General features: G+C 41.2%; 2 protein-coding genes across 4 annotated transcripts; one reads left to right on the top strand and one right to left on the bottom strand.

Annotated features, from left to right (window-relative positions):
- The first annotated feature begins 506 nt into the window (after positions 1-506).
- Positions 507-8,061, top strand: samd1a (sterile alpha motif domain containing 1a). 3 transcript variants are annotated; one of them, XM_044099391.1, is made up of 7 exons: positions 507-1,046; positions 3,341-3,695; positions 4,067-4,200; positions 4,306-4,366; positions 5,283-5,358; positions 6,747-6,861; positions 6,959-8,061. In XM_044099391.1, the coding sequence occupies exons 1-7, from the start codon at positions 684-686 to the stop codon at positions 7,103-7,105; spliced, it is 1,251 nt and encodes a 416-aa protein (XP_043955326.1). In that variant the 5' UTR covers positions 507-683; the 3' UTR covers positions 7,106-8,061. The 3 variants fall into 3 exon arrangements, with proteins under 3 accessions (XP_043955326.1, XP_043955325.1, XP_043955327.1); XM_044099390.1 differs by having other exon boundaries at positions 508-1,046; positions 4,064-4,200; XM_044099392.1 differs by lacking the exon at positions 507-1,046 and adding an exon at positions 1,921-2,956 and having other exon boundaries at positions 4,064-4,200.
- Positions 8,062-8,066: 5 nt separating this feature from the next.
- tecra (trans-2,3-enoyl-CoA reductase a) lies at positions 8,067-15,341 on the bottom strand. The gene is made up of 11 exons (XM_044099393.1): positions 14,436-15,341; positions 13,771-13,822; positions 13,636-13,680; positions 13,426-13,529; positions 11,474-11,589; positions 11,213-11,318; positions 10,352-10,424; positions 10,224-10,267; positions 10,075-10,132; positions 9,866-9,954; positions 8,067-9,543 (listed from the first exon to the last, which is right to left on the bottom strand). Exons 1-11 carry the CDS (start codon positions 14,601-14,603, stop codon positions 9,370-9,372), a joined length of 1,029 nt encoding a protein of 342 aa, XP_043955328.1. The 5' UTR covers positions 14,604-15,341; the 3' UTR covers positions 8,067-9,369.
- Between the last annotated feature and the right edge of the window lie 998 nt (positions 15,342-16,339).

Raw genomic sequence — 16,339 nt, 5'->3', positions numbered from 1 at the left:
ACTCAAAAATTAAAATGTCCTTACATTAATTTTTTTAGAGAATTTAAAATGAAATATAATTAGCATTTAAAGGACCTGAAATGCAGAACTGCTAGTAGTATTCATACAGAAAAATACAGCTTGGTAGGTATGTTAGCAGCCATAACCTGAGGTGTTTAATCATTTCTACTGCTTGTTCTGTGCAGGATTCAGGTTCCATGAACAAAGTAAATGTAAACTAATCAATAAACAGAGCAATTGATACATATTTCCCCACTATTGTCCGCATAAGTTAAGTTTGACTCCTAGTAGACTTACTTATACATATATATTTTCTCTCTTGATTGTTTAGTATTAGTTTACCCAAACAATGCAGTTTCTTTAGTGACCACCTCTCCTTTCTTAAGTAAAGTTGCACACAAAATGTCTCCTAATGCACTCACAAAAGGGCCGAGAGAAACCTGGCGCGGGCGCTCGCTCCCGTCCAGGACAGCAAATTCCACCTTAAAAGCGGCCTCTAGAGTGAAACTTTTCGCTCCAACTCAGTCAGTCCACCTTAAGCGCACACGCAAACGCAGGAGGCGTAGAGCGAGGTTTCCGCTTCTCAGTGGGGCTCGGACCGCGACTCACGAAAAATCGCCGTGTGTAACGTTCAAGCTTGACGCACTTAGGTAGAAGGGGAGAAAAAAAGCGAGAAAAAAAAGATGTCCGAATCCAAGTACCGCGAGTGGATTTTGGATACTATCGACTCGCTGCGGTCTCGAAAAGCCCGGCCGGACTTGGAGAGGATTTGCCGAATGGTCCGGAGGCGACACGGGTCCGAGCCTGACCGAACCTGCGCGGAACTGGAGAAACTGATCCAGGAGCAAACCGTGCTCAAAGTTAACTACAAGGGCTCCATCTCGTACCGGAACGCTGCCAAGGTTCAGCGGCGGAGCAGAAAGAAAGACGATGTTTCGTTAGCCACGGCTGCGAGACGGAGCGCTATGGAAGAAGCCAGTCATTCCGACCTGAGCAACGGGGATAGCGCTTTCGGTGCCGTGGACCAGGACGAGGAGGATTTGGAGGTAATGCAGACCCGATGTAGGGGGGAAGCCACGGTTGAGGTGTTTACATGTCATTGTCATGTCACATCACACAAAACGTACAGGTGGAAGTTAAAACAGACATTGTGCAGTTGGGGGGTGAAAAAAATGGTGGAAAAGCTCCTCTTTTTGTTAGTAGAAAGGGAGTGGTGAGGGGAGTGATTTGCAAGTGCACCCAAAAAGTGCCGCAGACGGGGAGCGGCGGTTGGAGCTCGCTCGAGCGCTGCCGAGGTGGAGAAGAAAAGAAGGTGCGCGTGTAGCTTGTGCGAGCGTGCCACATTTCATGCTGCGCCGGTTGTTAAAGAAGCACGTTAAAACAACTGCGCAGACGGTTTAAAAACGGACAACAATCATAAAGTTCTCCCATTTGGTCCGCCCGCAACAATCCCAGCCTCCATTTACAGCAGGCGAGGGGGGCAAAAGCGCTTTTCAAGCCACAAACTCGGCGTTGAGCGAAAGGGGGAGAAACCGGTTACAGTTAGACCGGAAGTTGAATGATGTAGCCTTCAAAATAATAGCTTTCAAGTAGACTATATTTAAATAGACTTTTATTTTTGAATTATTTGGGTTGGAATTGCTTGTTGTTACTGCCTCACGCTTATCATATGGGAGTGGGTAAAGGTGGGGGAAAAAGTGTCGAACACCGCGGATGTAGGAGCCTGTTCGGGGACGACGGGACGTCTGATCGTTGATTTTTTTATTTTATTTTTTAGGTCTGGAAACGAGTTGAAACACGACCGATGGTGGATTGCACCATGTGGCCAAACATATTTTCGCGGTCGGTCGCAAGGGCCGGTGTTTATAAAACGATTAAATCCATAACGATATGCAACAAAGTGACCAACAGAATATACGCTATGATAAATCATTATTTTGTAATTTGGTTGTATTTTTATTTCCCGTAATGGGAAGGGGGAATTCTACACGGTGCATAAGTCGAACCCCTAGATCCATTTTCGGACAGCCTCCCAAACCCGGTCACGTCCAAGACGTGCGTTGACTGTCGTTGTGGTTCCTTCCGTCTTGTGCACACTATGTTTTTTTCCCCCTTCTTTTTAAAATCTCTGACAACTACTTGCAGTACGACGTTTGAGTCACATCAATGCAAAGTCGCTTGACGCGCAGGAACCGGCGGCTGGAAACTAAAAGCGATCGCAAACTGTTTTCCTGGCGCTAGATGGCGGATGCGCCCATCCGATTTGGGTTAAGCCGAGATCAAAATTGACTTTGTTCTCTGAAAGACGTGTGTGTCGCTTAAAAAAAACGAATGCGGCTGGTCAGTGCCACCAGAAGGCTGCTGTTTGACAATCTTGCACTGCGGGGCTTGCGGATGTAGCTGCTTTGGTGTCCGATAACGGATTCATTTCTTTGCGCTGGCTCGTTTTTACACTAAACTGTTGACCCGCTGCAAAGTCAAAGTAGGCTGGCGATCGAGTCGTCTGCTGACGCTAATCGGAGAGCTTCGTTGAAAACCTCGCGTTTATTTCTATTGTGCGGATGTTTTGAGCCGCGACTGGGGAAAAGCCCTCAGACACAATGGCGAGGTATTTGCATTCCCAACTCCAGGCGCACTTTGGAGGAAATTTGAGACAGGATAAAACGCCTCCCATCGGCCCTTTTCGTGCTCCCCGTGTGTTATTAATTTTACCGCTCAACAAGGCCTCTAAAACAAAGAGGGGGGCACGCCGAGCGAAGCGCCTGATTTGTGCGAAACATCCTAGTTCAGAACCCGAAATCGCGATGCTTTTGACAGCGCTTCTTAGTGAAAGTTGTGCAAAATGCAATCCTATGGGTTGAATTCCACAGAAGCGGCTCTTTCCACAGGAGCGGGGCGGGCTTTACTGCGCTCTTGTGCACGACTGCTGGGTATAGGACACGCAGTCGCACACAAGGTAATTTTTTTTCTTCCCCGGGCGCCGTCGAGGAAAATAAGAAAAAAGGAAAAAACCTTCTCTTTTCCCGAGTACAAGTGATGAGCACAGATGGTAAAACTAGTTATCTTCCACCAGACTGCGTTGTAATCACGTTTTCACGGACGGTAACCCGTTTGTAATGGCAGGACTCGCAGACACTCAGAGGCAATGATTTACCAAATTGCAACACCAGTATGAGCATGTTGTTGGTTTTTTTTATGATGTGACACCTACATGCATTCAGTCCCGCTCAACTGTCTTTGCACATTTTAAGTGTTTAAGTTTCAAAAAGGTTTGAATGGTGAATGATTGAGGTTTCTAAATAAATTAAATTTGGGAATGTTACATGGTTGTGTCTGGCAGGGTGACACCTCTATGGCTATGGACACAGACAGTAATCCTGATGAGGAGGGGGCAGAGGAGAGCCATGATGGGCAGGACCGACCTTCTCCCAGCCCCCACCGTGAAGGAGCCTCAGCGCAGTGTGCCACTGTGCGGGCCGCCTCTGCTCCCTGCTCCCCCTCTGGCTCCCGGCCTGGCTCTGGCCCCAACTGCAGCGCTGGCTCTGCTCTGGACTGTGCCGCGTCCCAGAAGCCAGGCGAGAGGCCCAACTCCTTGCCCCCGTCCAGCCCCGCGGTCCTAACACACAATGAATGGGCTTATGATTCAGCTGTCAGCCCAGTGGACCGCCAGCACCCAGGAATGCAGAAGGACAAAGGTATCCACACTGCTAGACACGGGATGATGTGGGCTGCCAGAGTTCTTTTTGACCACTCTGATATTGTTTTATGTGTGGGCTTACACTAAGCTTTGCAGTGGATTCCAAGCTGTGATGGGAGCTTTCAAGCAGTTATGATTAATTATTGGACATTTACAGCAGAAATTCAGTAAAGCCAGATGCAGAGCTGTGGGAGGATTTGTGAGATCTTCATGCAGATTAAGTTTTCTCACCAGTCATTTAGGATTCATTTAATCTGCTCTCTTGGTAGCATTGCTTTATGCTGCAGGTCATCTTTAGGGTATAGTTGGTCCTTGTAGGATTGTGTTGGATGGGTGAACAGCTGTTTTCTAACCCTGTGTTTGCAGTAGAACTGAAGCCAGCAGACCACTCTGGAACGATGATCCCCAGCGCTTTAACCAACGGAAAGAAAGAAGCAGAAAGCAGGGAGGACAGCAGCAGCCTCTCATCTGACCAGTTGGTACCTGACTCTACTGCACGCCCGGTAACTTGCCAGCCATCTGCTTATTATGTCAAACAGCATCTGCATTCTTCCAGCTGGGGTTTTACTTGACGTTTTCATTTTGAATTCATTCATTTCGGCCAACAGGAGGAAGTCAGGAATGTCTCTGATGGAAGATTACAGACGGTGTCTCCGCCCCCTGAAAACGGTTAGTGTTAGTTTACCAGTTAATCTTTTGTTTCATGTGGGTTTCTTTTACATAAAATGTTTTTTTCTGTTCTGCTCACTAACTTGGAAAGTGATTTCATAATAAAATGTCAATTTTGATAAAAGTCTGTGTTTAAAATCCATCTCTGGTTGTCATTTAGCTTTTGTTTGCCTGAAGGCTTCCTCAAGATTTTTGAGTTCTTTGCAAACTTGTCCTGCTACCTTCCATCCATATGGTCTTTGTTTAGACCAAGTTGTTTATCCCTTCTTTGCTACTGATATGCTGCATGTTTCCTAACAGTATATAGTTTTTGGTAAAGGAAGTTCTGTTTTATCGTTTGAAACCCGTGAAGTGCGTTTTCTTACTAGTTTTTATTGGGACATTTGTGGACAAAGGACATGTTAAAAATGGACATCATCCAGTAATTTTTATCACCACAGACACCACGCCTCTATATGTTATGCTTCTGTTGTTTGCCCAGTAGGAACATCCCACTGAAAGATGCTTATAGATCCCTGCCATGTGTTTCATGCATGCCAAGCAGCATGAAGCCCATCGTCGGTTTTGTTCAAATAGACAGGCCCAGTTAGGAACTGCATCATTCTCCAAGCCCTCTCTGTACTGAACCGTGAACCATCTCTAATAGAAAAACACATCATACCATGACAGCAGAGGCTTCTGAACAGAAAACTAGATGCAAGAAAAAAAAACAAAAAACATCTTTTCTAGTTAACGTTTCATCTCACAAATGAATATCATTACGTATTGTTGAATAGATTTGTTCTCCTGGAAAATATTCATATCAAACAGAAGTGATTTGTCTTCAGATGACCAAATTATAAATATATATAAAAATAAAAATAATAGTGAAAAAGTTATAGTTTCATAGAGTATTGAAGCTTGTTTTTGTCTACAGGTACGCTTAAGAAGATCGAGCCGCCCTTCACAGCGGCTGAAGGTGGACTCATGAATGGTGGTACTGGTGATGAAGTGTGAGTATCGTGCTGCTGTTCTAAATCTATAGAAGCATTATTCAGTCACTCACGATGAGCTAACTTTCTATAAAATTTTAGTATTTTCCCACATTTTAGGGGAAAATAAATTTCAGAATATACAAAGATTTTTGTGTTGCAGTATTATATGTTCTGGCATTTAACAGATCAACTTACATTTCCAAAAATAAGTTTCTCAAACGCTGAACAGGTTTCAGCTTTACCATACAGTGCATTGCAAAGGTATTCGTTCTCCTTGAGGTTTTTTTCATATTGTCACAACCAAAAAATCAACTGGTTTTATGACAGACCAACAAGCAGAAAAGTGTAGCTGTTAATTGGAAGAAAAATTATTTATTTAACATTTTTTACTAGTAAAAGTCATAAGTGTGACATGTATTCTTATTTGGCGCCCCGAGTGAGTGCTTTGTAAAACTTCCTTTCCCTGCAATTACAGCTGCAAGTCTTCTAGGGTGTCTCTACCAGATTTGCACATCTAGAGAGAGAAAATTTGTATTTCTCTTGTTTGTGAAACAGCTGCAGCTCAATCAGATTAGATAGAAAACATCTTTCTATTTTTCCAAGTCTCGCCACCGATTCTTTGTTAGATTTAGGTATGGACTTTGACTGAGCCATTACAGCACATGACTACAATTTCATCTCAGTGTTTTGGGTATATGTTTTTTGCAGAATCTAACAATTTTTCCTCTGCGATTGCTCTGTATTTATCTCATTCATCTTTCCATCAACTCTGACCATCTCTATAGCATGATGCTGCCACCGCCATGGGACAGAGTGTTTAGAGAAGAGCTACTTTTCAAGCACACATGATTATTGGCGTTGAAGTTTATGGCTGTGTTGTGACAAAATCTGGGGATAGTTTAAGAAGTATGAATCCTTGTGCTGCGCTCCGAATTTAAAATCGAACAAAGTCACCATTATTTCACGTCTTGCTTTATCTAACATACAGGGCTCTGAGTTTAAAGCTTTGGTCTTCAACATCGTCGTGTTTCAGATTCCACTTAAAGACCTTGAAGACACAAGCTTATCCAGAGTTGATGGATAACGGGTGGCTGTCTCAATATGTAAAGCTAGTTTTCCTCTAATGGAGACACAGTTTTCTAAACATCCTGTTTCATGTGTTAATGTGCCTTTCAATGAGGCAATGTTACGCCCACTGACATCCCCTCACCCAGCAGCTTTGTGTTAATGAGAAACAAGCCCTTGAAGACTTTATTTTTAGTCCACCTGATTATGAATAAAAACAAACTAATAAACTTGTCATTTGCACAAACTACCATAAGGAAAGCTTGAAAGAGCTGCTTAAAGTGATAGATAAGATTAGTTTTGAAGTTGTTTAAAACTCTTTGTGTTCCATCTTTCTGCAGCTCGGTGAAAATGGAGAAGATGAACCAGAACTTGTTGCAGTGGACTGTGGCAGATGTGGCCAGTTACTTTTCAGCGGCAGGCTTTCCAGAGCAGGCCGTTGCTTTCCGAACACAGGTTAGTTCAGTTCAGGGCGCAAAAAGGCCATAACTTCCCTTCATCTGGTAACTCTGAGGTAGAATATTTTTCATGCGTTTTGATTTTCCCTCAACAGGAAATTGACGGGAAGTCTCTCCTCCTGATGCAGCGCAGCGACGTCCTGACGGGCTTGTCCATCCGACTCGGCCCGGCCCTCAAAATCTACGAGCGCCACGTCAAAGTGCTGCAGAGGACCCACTTCCTGGAATGCGACGACATCTGAAGGGATGATCGGCATGACAGATGATGCTGTATGAACTAAGACATGCATGCAGTCCCTCTACCATCTGGACCCTACTGCCCGCCTTCATATATATAAGTAGAAGGTGCGTGGAGTGGGACAGGCTGCGGTGGAATTCGGCTTCACTGTGAGAACGACCAGAAACTGAAAGACAGTCATCCTACCTCTCATTGTGGTCTTTGGTTTTTCAAACGGTTTTCATTTCATCCCTGTGGCCCCTTTGGAGACAAAAGACGGCTGCAGCCAAAATCTGTTTAAGCGGAGCAGCGCTGACCTTTCTGCAAGAGCGAAACTTTGGGTAGCAGACGGTAAACAGAGCTACACCAGGTGCACCACCACAGACATGCCTGAGTTGTGGCGCATTGCTGCCACAGGTTGGGGTGTCTTCCCATCAACTTCCTGTAAGATTTAAAACTGAAGGTCACAAAGAACATTAAGCACACCAGCTGTTGATATGTGATGAGATCTAAGCGTCAAAGTCGATGTGTCTGCGTTAAACGTTAGTCTCATTCCTGAGTTCCCATTCCAACAGTAGCTGCGGCAGTGGATTATTGCCTCAGTGTCTCTGCCATACTGAGATATAACCCTTAATGTGTTTTACTATCTGTTCAGTCTTAGTTATAAAGGATTGTGGTCTAACGATACAGATTGACTTGGGGGAAATAATACCTGGTGTAAGTGACCATAAAATATGCAGCCCAATATAATGTGCTCTTACATTCAAGCAAAACAAAGTAATAATGTTGCAAGAAACACTGCTCTTGCTGGTTATGTAGTTTGAAATACAATAGAGCTGCTAAGCGTTGTGTTTTGATGGCCAGTTGAACTGTGTAACATTCCATATTATGTAGTCTTCATCTCAAGTGTAGCCTCTCCCCTTTTTATCTGTAATATGAAACAATTCTTCCAGAGTTGGAAAATAAAGCTCATCTCTCTCAGTTGGTTGACTTTTCGATTGTTTATTTACTTAGAACCTCTCTGGGGAAAAAAAGCAGTTTCATTGCATGAATGAGGAAAATATTCCAAACTTTGAAAACTAACATTTTGCTTCAACAAATTTCTGCTCATTTTTCTCCTGAAAAATCTTGTAAAGTTTGCATCACAGAAGTATCAGTAACATTTAGTCGCAATAGCAGCTCCAAGCTGCCGTCGGTTAAACTAACAAAATTAGCCACTTCATTTCCCATCTGAAGGGTAATTGTCCAATGTTTTTTTTATTTATTTATACAGTAGTATGAAAAAGTGCTTGCCCCCTTCCTGACTTTCGTTTTTCATGTTCAGTGTTTTCAGAACATGAAACAATGAAGTGTTATAAACATTCAAAATTGAAAATCAAGAAGGGGTCACTCCATTTTCCACACGTTTCTCTCTATAAACATAAATATATTTGGAGCAATTTATAATGGGCATCTTAAAACTTAAAGTAGCAAAATACAAAATGACACATTTCACTAAATTGCACACTTTATGGTAAGACTTTACTGCAATTTGCTGCATTTATTTGCCCATAAAAGTCCAACAGCCAGGGAAAAAAAATGACCAAAAGGCATTTACAGTGCATCTCCTTGAATTAGAACACCATTAAAAAGTACGGTAGTTCATTAAATACTTTCAAAAAGTAAAACTAGAGTTCATATATAATTTGTCACAGATAAATGTATCTCAATCGCTTATTTTGACTCATACTGTATGAAAACCCAAACTTCACTGCCTAAGCAAATTAAAATACAATGAATTGATGGTCACTGGAGGGTAAGCAAAAGAAGCTGGCTGTTCAACATGCTCCATCCAAGCATATAGTGGGAAAGTTGAGAGACAGAAAAAAGTGTGGTGGAAAAATGTGCATAAGCAACAATGATAGTGACATTTTTGATTAACCATTTTTTGACTGTTTAAGGGCATGGGGGAGATTTACTTCAGCTGGAGTCAGCGCCACACACAGACGTCTCATGGACATGAGCTACAGTTGTTGAATTCTTTGTGTTAAGCCACTCTTGAGCCATTTGAGGTCCAATGTGAAGTTTTAACACTAAATGATGATTTGAAGAGCTGTATCATCTGCTGATGTTGGTCCACTGTTTTCTCAAGTCCACAGTCAGAGCTGCACCAATCTATATCTGACTGTTTGGATTGTATTTCTGAAACACATGAGCTCTTTTGTGGTATACTATTTTATGGAGATGCACCTGTACACCCCTAACCTCATGGATGTGAGCAGGAATGACGGTTCTCCTTTCCAGACTCTATTACAGGATGAAGGGCAGTATAGACGAGCGAAGGGTGGGATAATCTCTAAACTCTTTTAAGTAACTGCGATGTTTGCCTTTAGCCCACACAGTCATCTGGACGAAGGCCACGATGGTGAAGAACGCCACGGGAACACACTGGGTCATGACCGTGAAGCCAATCCAGGATCCCAGCTGTGAGTGAGAGGTTTACACACACAACTGGTGTAGTACTAACAGAGCATGTTATGCGTTTTACCAGTAGGTGGCAGCAATAGCACACATTGTTTGCACAGATCAAAGCACATAGAAATATCTAATTCCCTTTCGTGTTAAAATTTTGCTAACGAGCTTATTTTAAAACACTTGATGTGAGATAAATTGTTCTTAAAATTGTTCCCCACATCTTTAACATACAACTACGTAAAAAACATTTTCCACTCAATGTAAATTCTCTGAAATAAAGCGTATTTCTTAAAGTGACAACGTAAAAATAGTGATAAATGTTGCTTCTTACCTCATATGTGTAGTTGGGACAAGAGACAAGCCAAAAAATCCATGTGAAGGGATTTTTTGTTGGATAAGGTATTTTTTTGACTTTTGAGCCTGAAATAATGAGAACATTTCTGATTAGTTTGAGAAAAACCAAATTAAACAGAATAAATAATATTTGTAAATACAAAAAATACAAATACAAATACAGATACAAATACAAAAAAATGTTACCTTGAACTTTTAGGTTACGCAGTGCAATGTGGATTGAAAAATTTCCCACTTGGCAGAACTTTAGTCATAAAGAAATCAAATGATGAGAATAAAATAAAGCTCCAGTTAAATTGATTTAACATTTGCAGGATATCAAAACCAAAACTTACCAGGAAAATGTAAAGCCCAGAATTCACCTGCTGCTGCCCGTAATCTAGAAGTGTTTTAAAGAGAAAATACCAACGATATCAACTCTGCTTGATGTGGAAAAGGAAATATTGCAGCGGTCAGCTCTTACAGGGTGTAGTGTAGAGTGGATGGTTGATGTAATATGCCATCCAAGCCGCAGAGCACCAGTAATAGCCACAGTTCTGGAAGAGAAAGTAAGCTTTATTTATAGAGTCCATATCATAAAAAGGCATTTTTAATAACACCATAGAGCCAAGAATAAAGAGAATAAAATATACCCAAATATAATAAATGAGTAAAGCTAAAACGACCCCCAAAAAAGGGACATTTTGAATTTGCTTTTAAAGAAAGACATTGCTATTGATGTGATTCTTCAAGTGAACAGGCCTGTAATAATCAGAAGAACTATGAGTAGAGTTTGAAATGATTCCAGGCATGAGGAAAATACCTTTTTAAGAATACTGTAAAGGCCAGTGACATGTGCAGCACATGTTTCTAAAAACTGAGCACACAATCTAAACCCAGGTTCATTCAGACTTTTGCATCTCCACAATTTTCTTCCTGATGTCTTGGCTGATTTCTTTTGACTTTCCAATTGTGACAAACAAGATGGCAGCGTATTCAAGGTGGGGATGTTAATAATTAGCCTATCAGAGGTTTGTGGAAGAAAACCCAGAAAGTTTGACCCAAATCATACAATCTAAAAGACAATCATCCCTGATATATACCAAATCTTTTCTCACATTTTTCACTGGGTAACTATTTGATCCCCACTTTAATACTGGGGCGGGAGGGGGAGGGGCCACAAAAAGTGACCTGAAACTGCAATTTTAAGATTGCAGAGCAAAGCAATGTCAAGGCCTACAAGGGTCATAAAAATGAAAATATAACTCTGGTCATGAGAAAACAGAAAACAAGTAAAACAATCTGAGTCAAGCTGTAAGATCACTTGAGCATAAAATAACTTCACCTTAAATATGTTTTTGAGAGGCATGGTCCCATGGGAGATCCGATGGACAAACAGAGTCTCCAAAACCCTCTTGATGTAGTGGAAGGAGTGACACATGCAGGCCAAGCTGCAACAGCACACACACAAATAAAAACATACATATTTGGTCATGACTTAAACTTTTAAATCATGACCAAACATTACACTGGCACCTGAGTCAGGACTTGTCATGTTTGGGCAAAAGATTAAGATACTGGAAAAAACTAACTAATTGAAACTTACTGTACAACCCAGTGCTTGCTGCTGGTGAAATCATACTTTGGAGAGTAAATGAAGGGAAGGCGGAAGTAGAACATTAGGTAAAGAATCAAAGGACCAACACATTCGGCTAAAAACACCTGAAATGAGAAATTACAGCCAGTTTATTATATACATATAGTGCTGGCCACATTTATTGGTGCAAAGGGTGGAAAATGTGTGTCTATTTATTGTTTTTGCAGGAGCATAACAGCACAAAAGTTGCAGCACAGGAAAAAAAAACATCTCCTAAGAAATAGTTAGCTCCTCTAATAATATTTAAATATAATTGAAGATTTTTTTATATGCTTGACTTTTTAAGCTGTTCATATTTCCAGGAACTTCTAACTAATAATTCTTATCTTTCTGTTTAAACAAGGCCTATTTCAGGTCATTAGGCTGAATGAGGACCCATATTTACCTTTCTAACAGGCACAGTAAGGGCAATAATAAGGTAATATGAAAAGAATATTCTAAGTTCACTGTAGTACAAGGTAGCATTTTGGGATCACTGTGTCTGAATCACAACCACTAGATAATATCAATGGTGAAAACCAGGATTTCTGGGAGGAACCTCAAAAAACCTCTTCTGCCCACTAATCATAAACATGCAGGTTGTTAAAAGCTACAGGGACTTTAACAGGAATATTTTCAGTCAAGAACCTCCTGGTAGGTTTGAAGCATGGAATGAGGCCTTAAAGCCACAGTTAAACATGATCAAAGTCGAAGATCTGTAATGGGAATCGGGAATCTTGTTGAAGTCTATCTATCACATATTGACTTCTTTAAAATAGAAGAACATTTTAAATCAAACTATGCTGTTAAAATACAAATAGGTAATCGCTGAATCTTTTTGTTTGATCCAAAACGTTTGACCAAATTAACACCAAAATGGTTAAAAAGATCCAAAACTTCACAGCCATCCCCGTGACTCTTACAGTAAACCTGCACAGCACTGTATGAAACTTAGTCACCAGGAAACTTTAAATACCGGATATCTGAAAGGAATGTTGGCGGTGTAAAATATCTGCCAAAAGGAGACCCAACATGTAACTGACACCAGTAAAGGCCTTGGTTTCTCCATGAGCTCATTTTACTGTGGCACCTCAATGCAGAAGCAGTTGCCATACTTTCTCTGAGCTGTCACATTTAATGCAAAATAATACACCTAAAAGGCAAATCTTACAACTTGTAACATCTATACGATCAAGCGAAGCATCTCAGCTGACGGTGAAAACAGATTCCTGAGTCAGCACCTCCAGGAGGAGCCTCGGCTCAGGTTGCCTGACCGGTAGCACCTGGTGGTTTCGGCTGGGGCAAGTCACGGTTCTCCACCCTCACCGTCACCTGTGAAGGTGTCGGGGGTTGAGTTTATGTTGGGGGTTGTGGGGATGAAAGAACAGTGTAGGTAAGGGTGAATAATGAGGCGCAGTAAAAGGCAAGTAAGAGGTCAGAGGGATAAACACCTTCAGCAGAAATGGGGCCATGAGATTATATGTCCTGCTGGAGAGGACACGCAGTGCAGGGGGTGGGAGGGAGCGTGAACGACAGCAAATCACCTCTATCTGTCACTGCACACTGGTATTTATGCACAGGAGGTACTGAGGGTGTCGGTTTATATTTAAAGCGCATGAATGTTAGGGGACTACTGAAGAGGTTTCAACGCTTTGAAAAATGGGGTGAAAATCTCTCTCTTTAGGTTTTGGCTTTCAGTTATGTGCAAGACTTCAACAGGCAGACACGACGATGAAAAAAGCTGTTGAGAAACAGATTAGAAGATCTTGCATACTGGAAAAACAAATCTATTTTTTAAAATTAAGTTAAGAAATGCTCTTTCAGTCAAGCAAAAACGAGTTTAAACTTTTAGCCACATAACGACCAATTAACATTTCGCCATGAAATAGTGAAAAACACTGAGTGTGTTTGTATAGCCTTACTGTTCCCCATGTGAGCTGGGGTCCCAGGTCACTGAAATAAAAGCTGGCTGTGGTTCCCACAGGTAGCATTTGGAGAACTTCCTCATCCCTGAGACACTTGGCCTCTAAAACAATTGAAAATCAGACAATATGTCGTTATACTATCCCAATACTCTCTAACCAGTGACTCTGCATACATGAGAAAACAGGATGAAAAGCATGCAGATGTACTTGGATCCAAACGCAGAGACTGTCTGGCTGGATACCACTTTGGATCTGAGAGATAAAACACACAGTGTGGGCTTCACTCTCTGTAAATGTTTGTACACCAATTTGGCTATGAGCATAATTTCCAATTAAACTTACATGATTTGTGAAACAAGGATTTAATATCCAAAACAGTGGCTGTTGGCTCCACCTAGAATGTGGAGATAAAGAACATGCATGCAAGATCACTGTCACACCGTGCCTTTAAAATTCAACAAAAATTACACTTGTTTTATACCTGTGTGTGTTTTTTTTTTTTCATTATCAGTACCCCACAGCATGTTTATGCAAGCGGCTTATCATGTCTGTCTATCTTCATGACATGCAGCACAGGCATGTGCTGTAGCTGGAATAGATCATTCTTCGGGGATGAAAAGGGAATTCTCACCTCCTAAATGCAACGCTTGCTCATTAGACACGTAACTGATAATGACACAGTCAGGTAACAAGTGGATTATTAGGGATGTCTTTGTAAAATGACACTTGTGCTCAAAACTTCTCAATTTAATTAAAAAGATTTGATTCATAAAGATGTGTATCTGCAATGACAATCAGAATATCCCTAAACTTATTTACTCTCATTAGACGTGTAACTGATAAGAACACAATCAGGTGAGTGGATTATTAGGGATTTATTTGTAAAATGACACATGTGCTTCATCTTTTTCAATTTAATTCAAAATATCTGAGCTGAAAAGATTTATACCCGCAATGAGAATCAGAATACCCCTAAATGTATTAACAAAACAGAACGTGAGACTCACCTTGTCCAGCAACAGCAGCTTCTCTTTAGTCTTCAAGTCCAAGATTTCCACCTCAAAGTAAACAATCCTTTTAGCCTTCTTGGGCGCTTTTGGCTTTGGCTTGGGTGTAGACTTCTTTTCAGCTTCTGCTCCATTTTGGCCTTTTGCTTCTAAGGCTAGAATATCCATAATATGATGGTGTTTGAACCAAAACTTCAAAAATACAGTGAAGTAAACTGTAGTGTCCTAGTTACACTAAAAGTAAAAGTTCCCAGGCTACACCTACAGTTTGTCTTGCAAAATCTTAGGATCCAAACTGAAGATATCTCAGTTCAGAAAAGACATAAAAAAGCCTCTTCCAGAGTTCAGGAAGGAGATAGAGTTTGAATGAAAAAGAAGAGCTGGTTTGAGACTATGAGACAGACCTGCTCAGTACCTGAACAGCAGCCTCATGGACATCCACAGTCCTTGCATGAAACAAAACGCACCGAAGACGAAACTGGAGAGCCCCAAGACATAATCCATAGCGCACCATTTGCAAGGCTAAATATAAGTCGCCCGATTCGCTCAGCACCGACTTGGTAACATCAGGAAGCCGTATGTAGCTCCACTCAGTGACACATGCCAATACGCCCTCGTTAGACTTGTAAAACGCATATCTTGTCTGTTTTGCTGCACACTTGGTTGCAAAATCTCTATCTGCCAACACATGGTGCCCCAGTCCCCCACCCTGAGACCACCCATGGAGCTGGCCATCTCTTCTTCTGAAACTCTGGAACAAAGACAACGTGTTCATCTCTGGAGCTCTGCGTTAAATCATCTCTGAAAGCTTTGTGGTGGGAGGAGAGTGGAGAAAATGCTGATTGGGAGGAGATCAGAGATACCTTTCATCACACCGGGTAAGCGCATCAGCTCACATAGCCAGCTGCATATTTGTATTCTACTCTCTATTTATAACAGCTTCGAGCTGTATACAACCAGGCAGTAAACAACAGTAATATCCGTTCTCGTTGAGGCTCTGATTAAAAACATTCCTGTGTCACTCTTAATGGTCGGCAAAGACTAAAAGGAGGAAGAAATCTGAAAATTGGAGAAATATGATCTATTTTTGGTGGAGTTGGTAAATGAAAGTTGAAAATGCAGAGTGCTAACCAAAGGGGTTTTCTTGTTTTTTTTTTTTAAATTCTTGATTTCTGTACTCAAGCACACAAGTTTGAGTCATAGGTTGTTTTTAAATTAAAAGGAAACTTGAACACTTTCTAAGAAAAAAAGCTAAATAAAAGCAGTTTCCATTATCCTTTTTAAACATGAATCTTAAATTGGCCATGCACTGAGTGCAGTTGGGTAACGAGCTTTAAGGTTTTTAAATGTGTGGTTTTATGTAAAATTTACTTTTCTGGGCTTTATGTAATTTTATAATGTTATATCCTCTCCAAAAATCCACCTGGAGTGTTGTTTTGATTCTTTTGCACACCTTTAAGGAATCCTTGACTCTCCACCGCCGCACTCAGATTAGCAGCAGACTAGCAGCAGCAGCAGTTAGCAAACACCTGGTGGAACTATGTGTCTGCTGAGAAGTATTTCTAAGACCTAAATTCATAAATACAGTGGTGAAAGGGAGGAGCATTGTTGTAATGAAGTGCTAATAGTGGAGATGGAGGCCCAATTTCAAGGCGTCAAAATGCAAAGTCAACTTTATTTACAGCTGACATAAACAGCATTTTTATAACATCTGAAGGTAACCTTGTTACTTTATTGTGCTCCTGAGAAGTATATAATACTCCCTCTTTAAAAATCAAGACATTTTTTTTTCCAGCTTAAGAAAACTTTAAAGGGAAGAGGTCATGGTGACACATTACAATGTAAGGTAGTAAGATGTCAAGGTTGTAAGACTCTGCAAATCTTAGATGTCTTTCTGCTTCAAC

Source organism: Gambusia affinis, linkage group LG19, assembly GCF_019740435.1.
Source record: "Gambusia affinis linkage group LG19, SWU_Gaff_1.0, whole genome shotgun sequence".
NCBI classification, from domain to species: domain Eukaryota; kingdom Metazoa; phylum Chordata; class Actinopteri; order Cyprinodontiformes; family Poeciliidae; genus Gambusia; species Gambusia affinis.
This window is presented reverse-complemented; position numbering and strand designations above follow the sequence as displayed.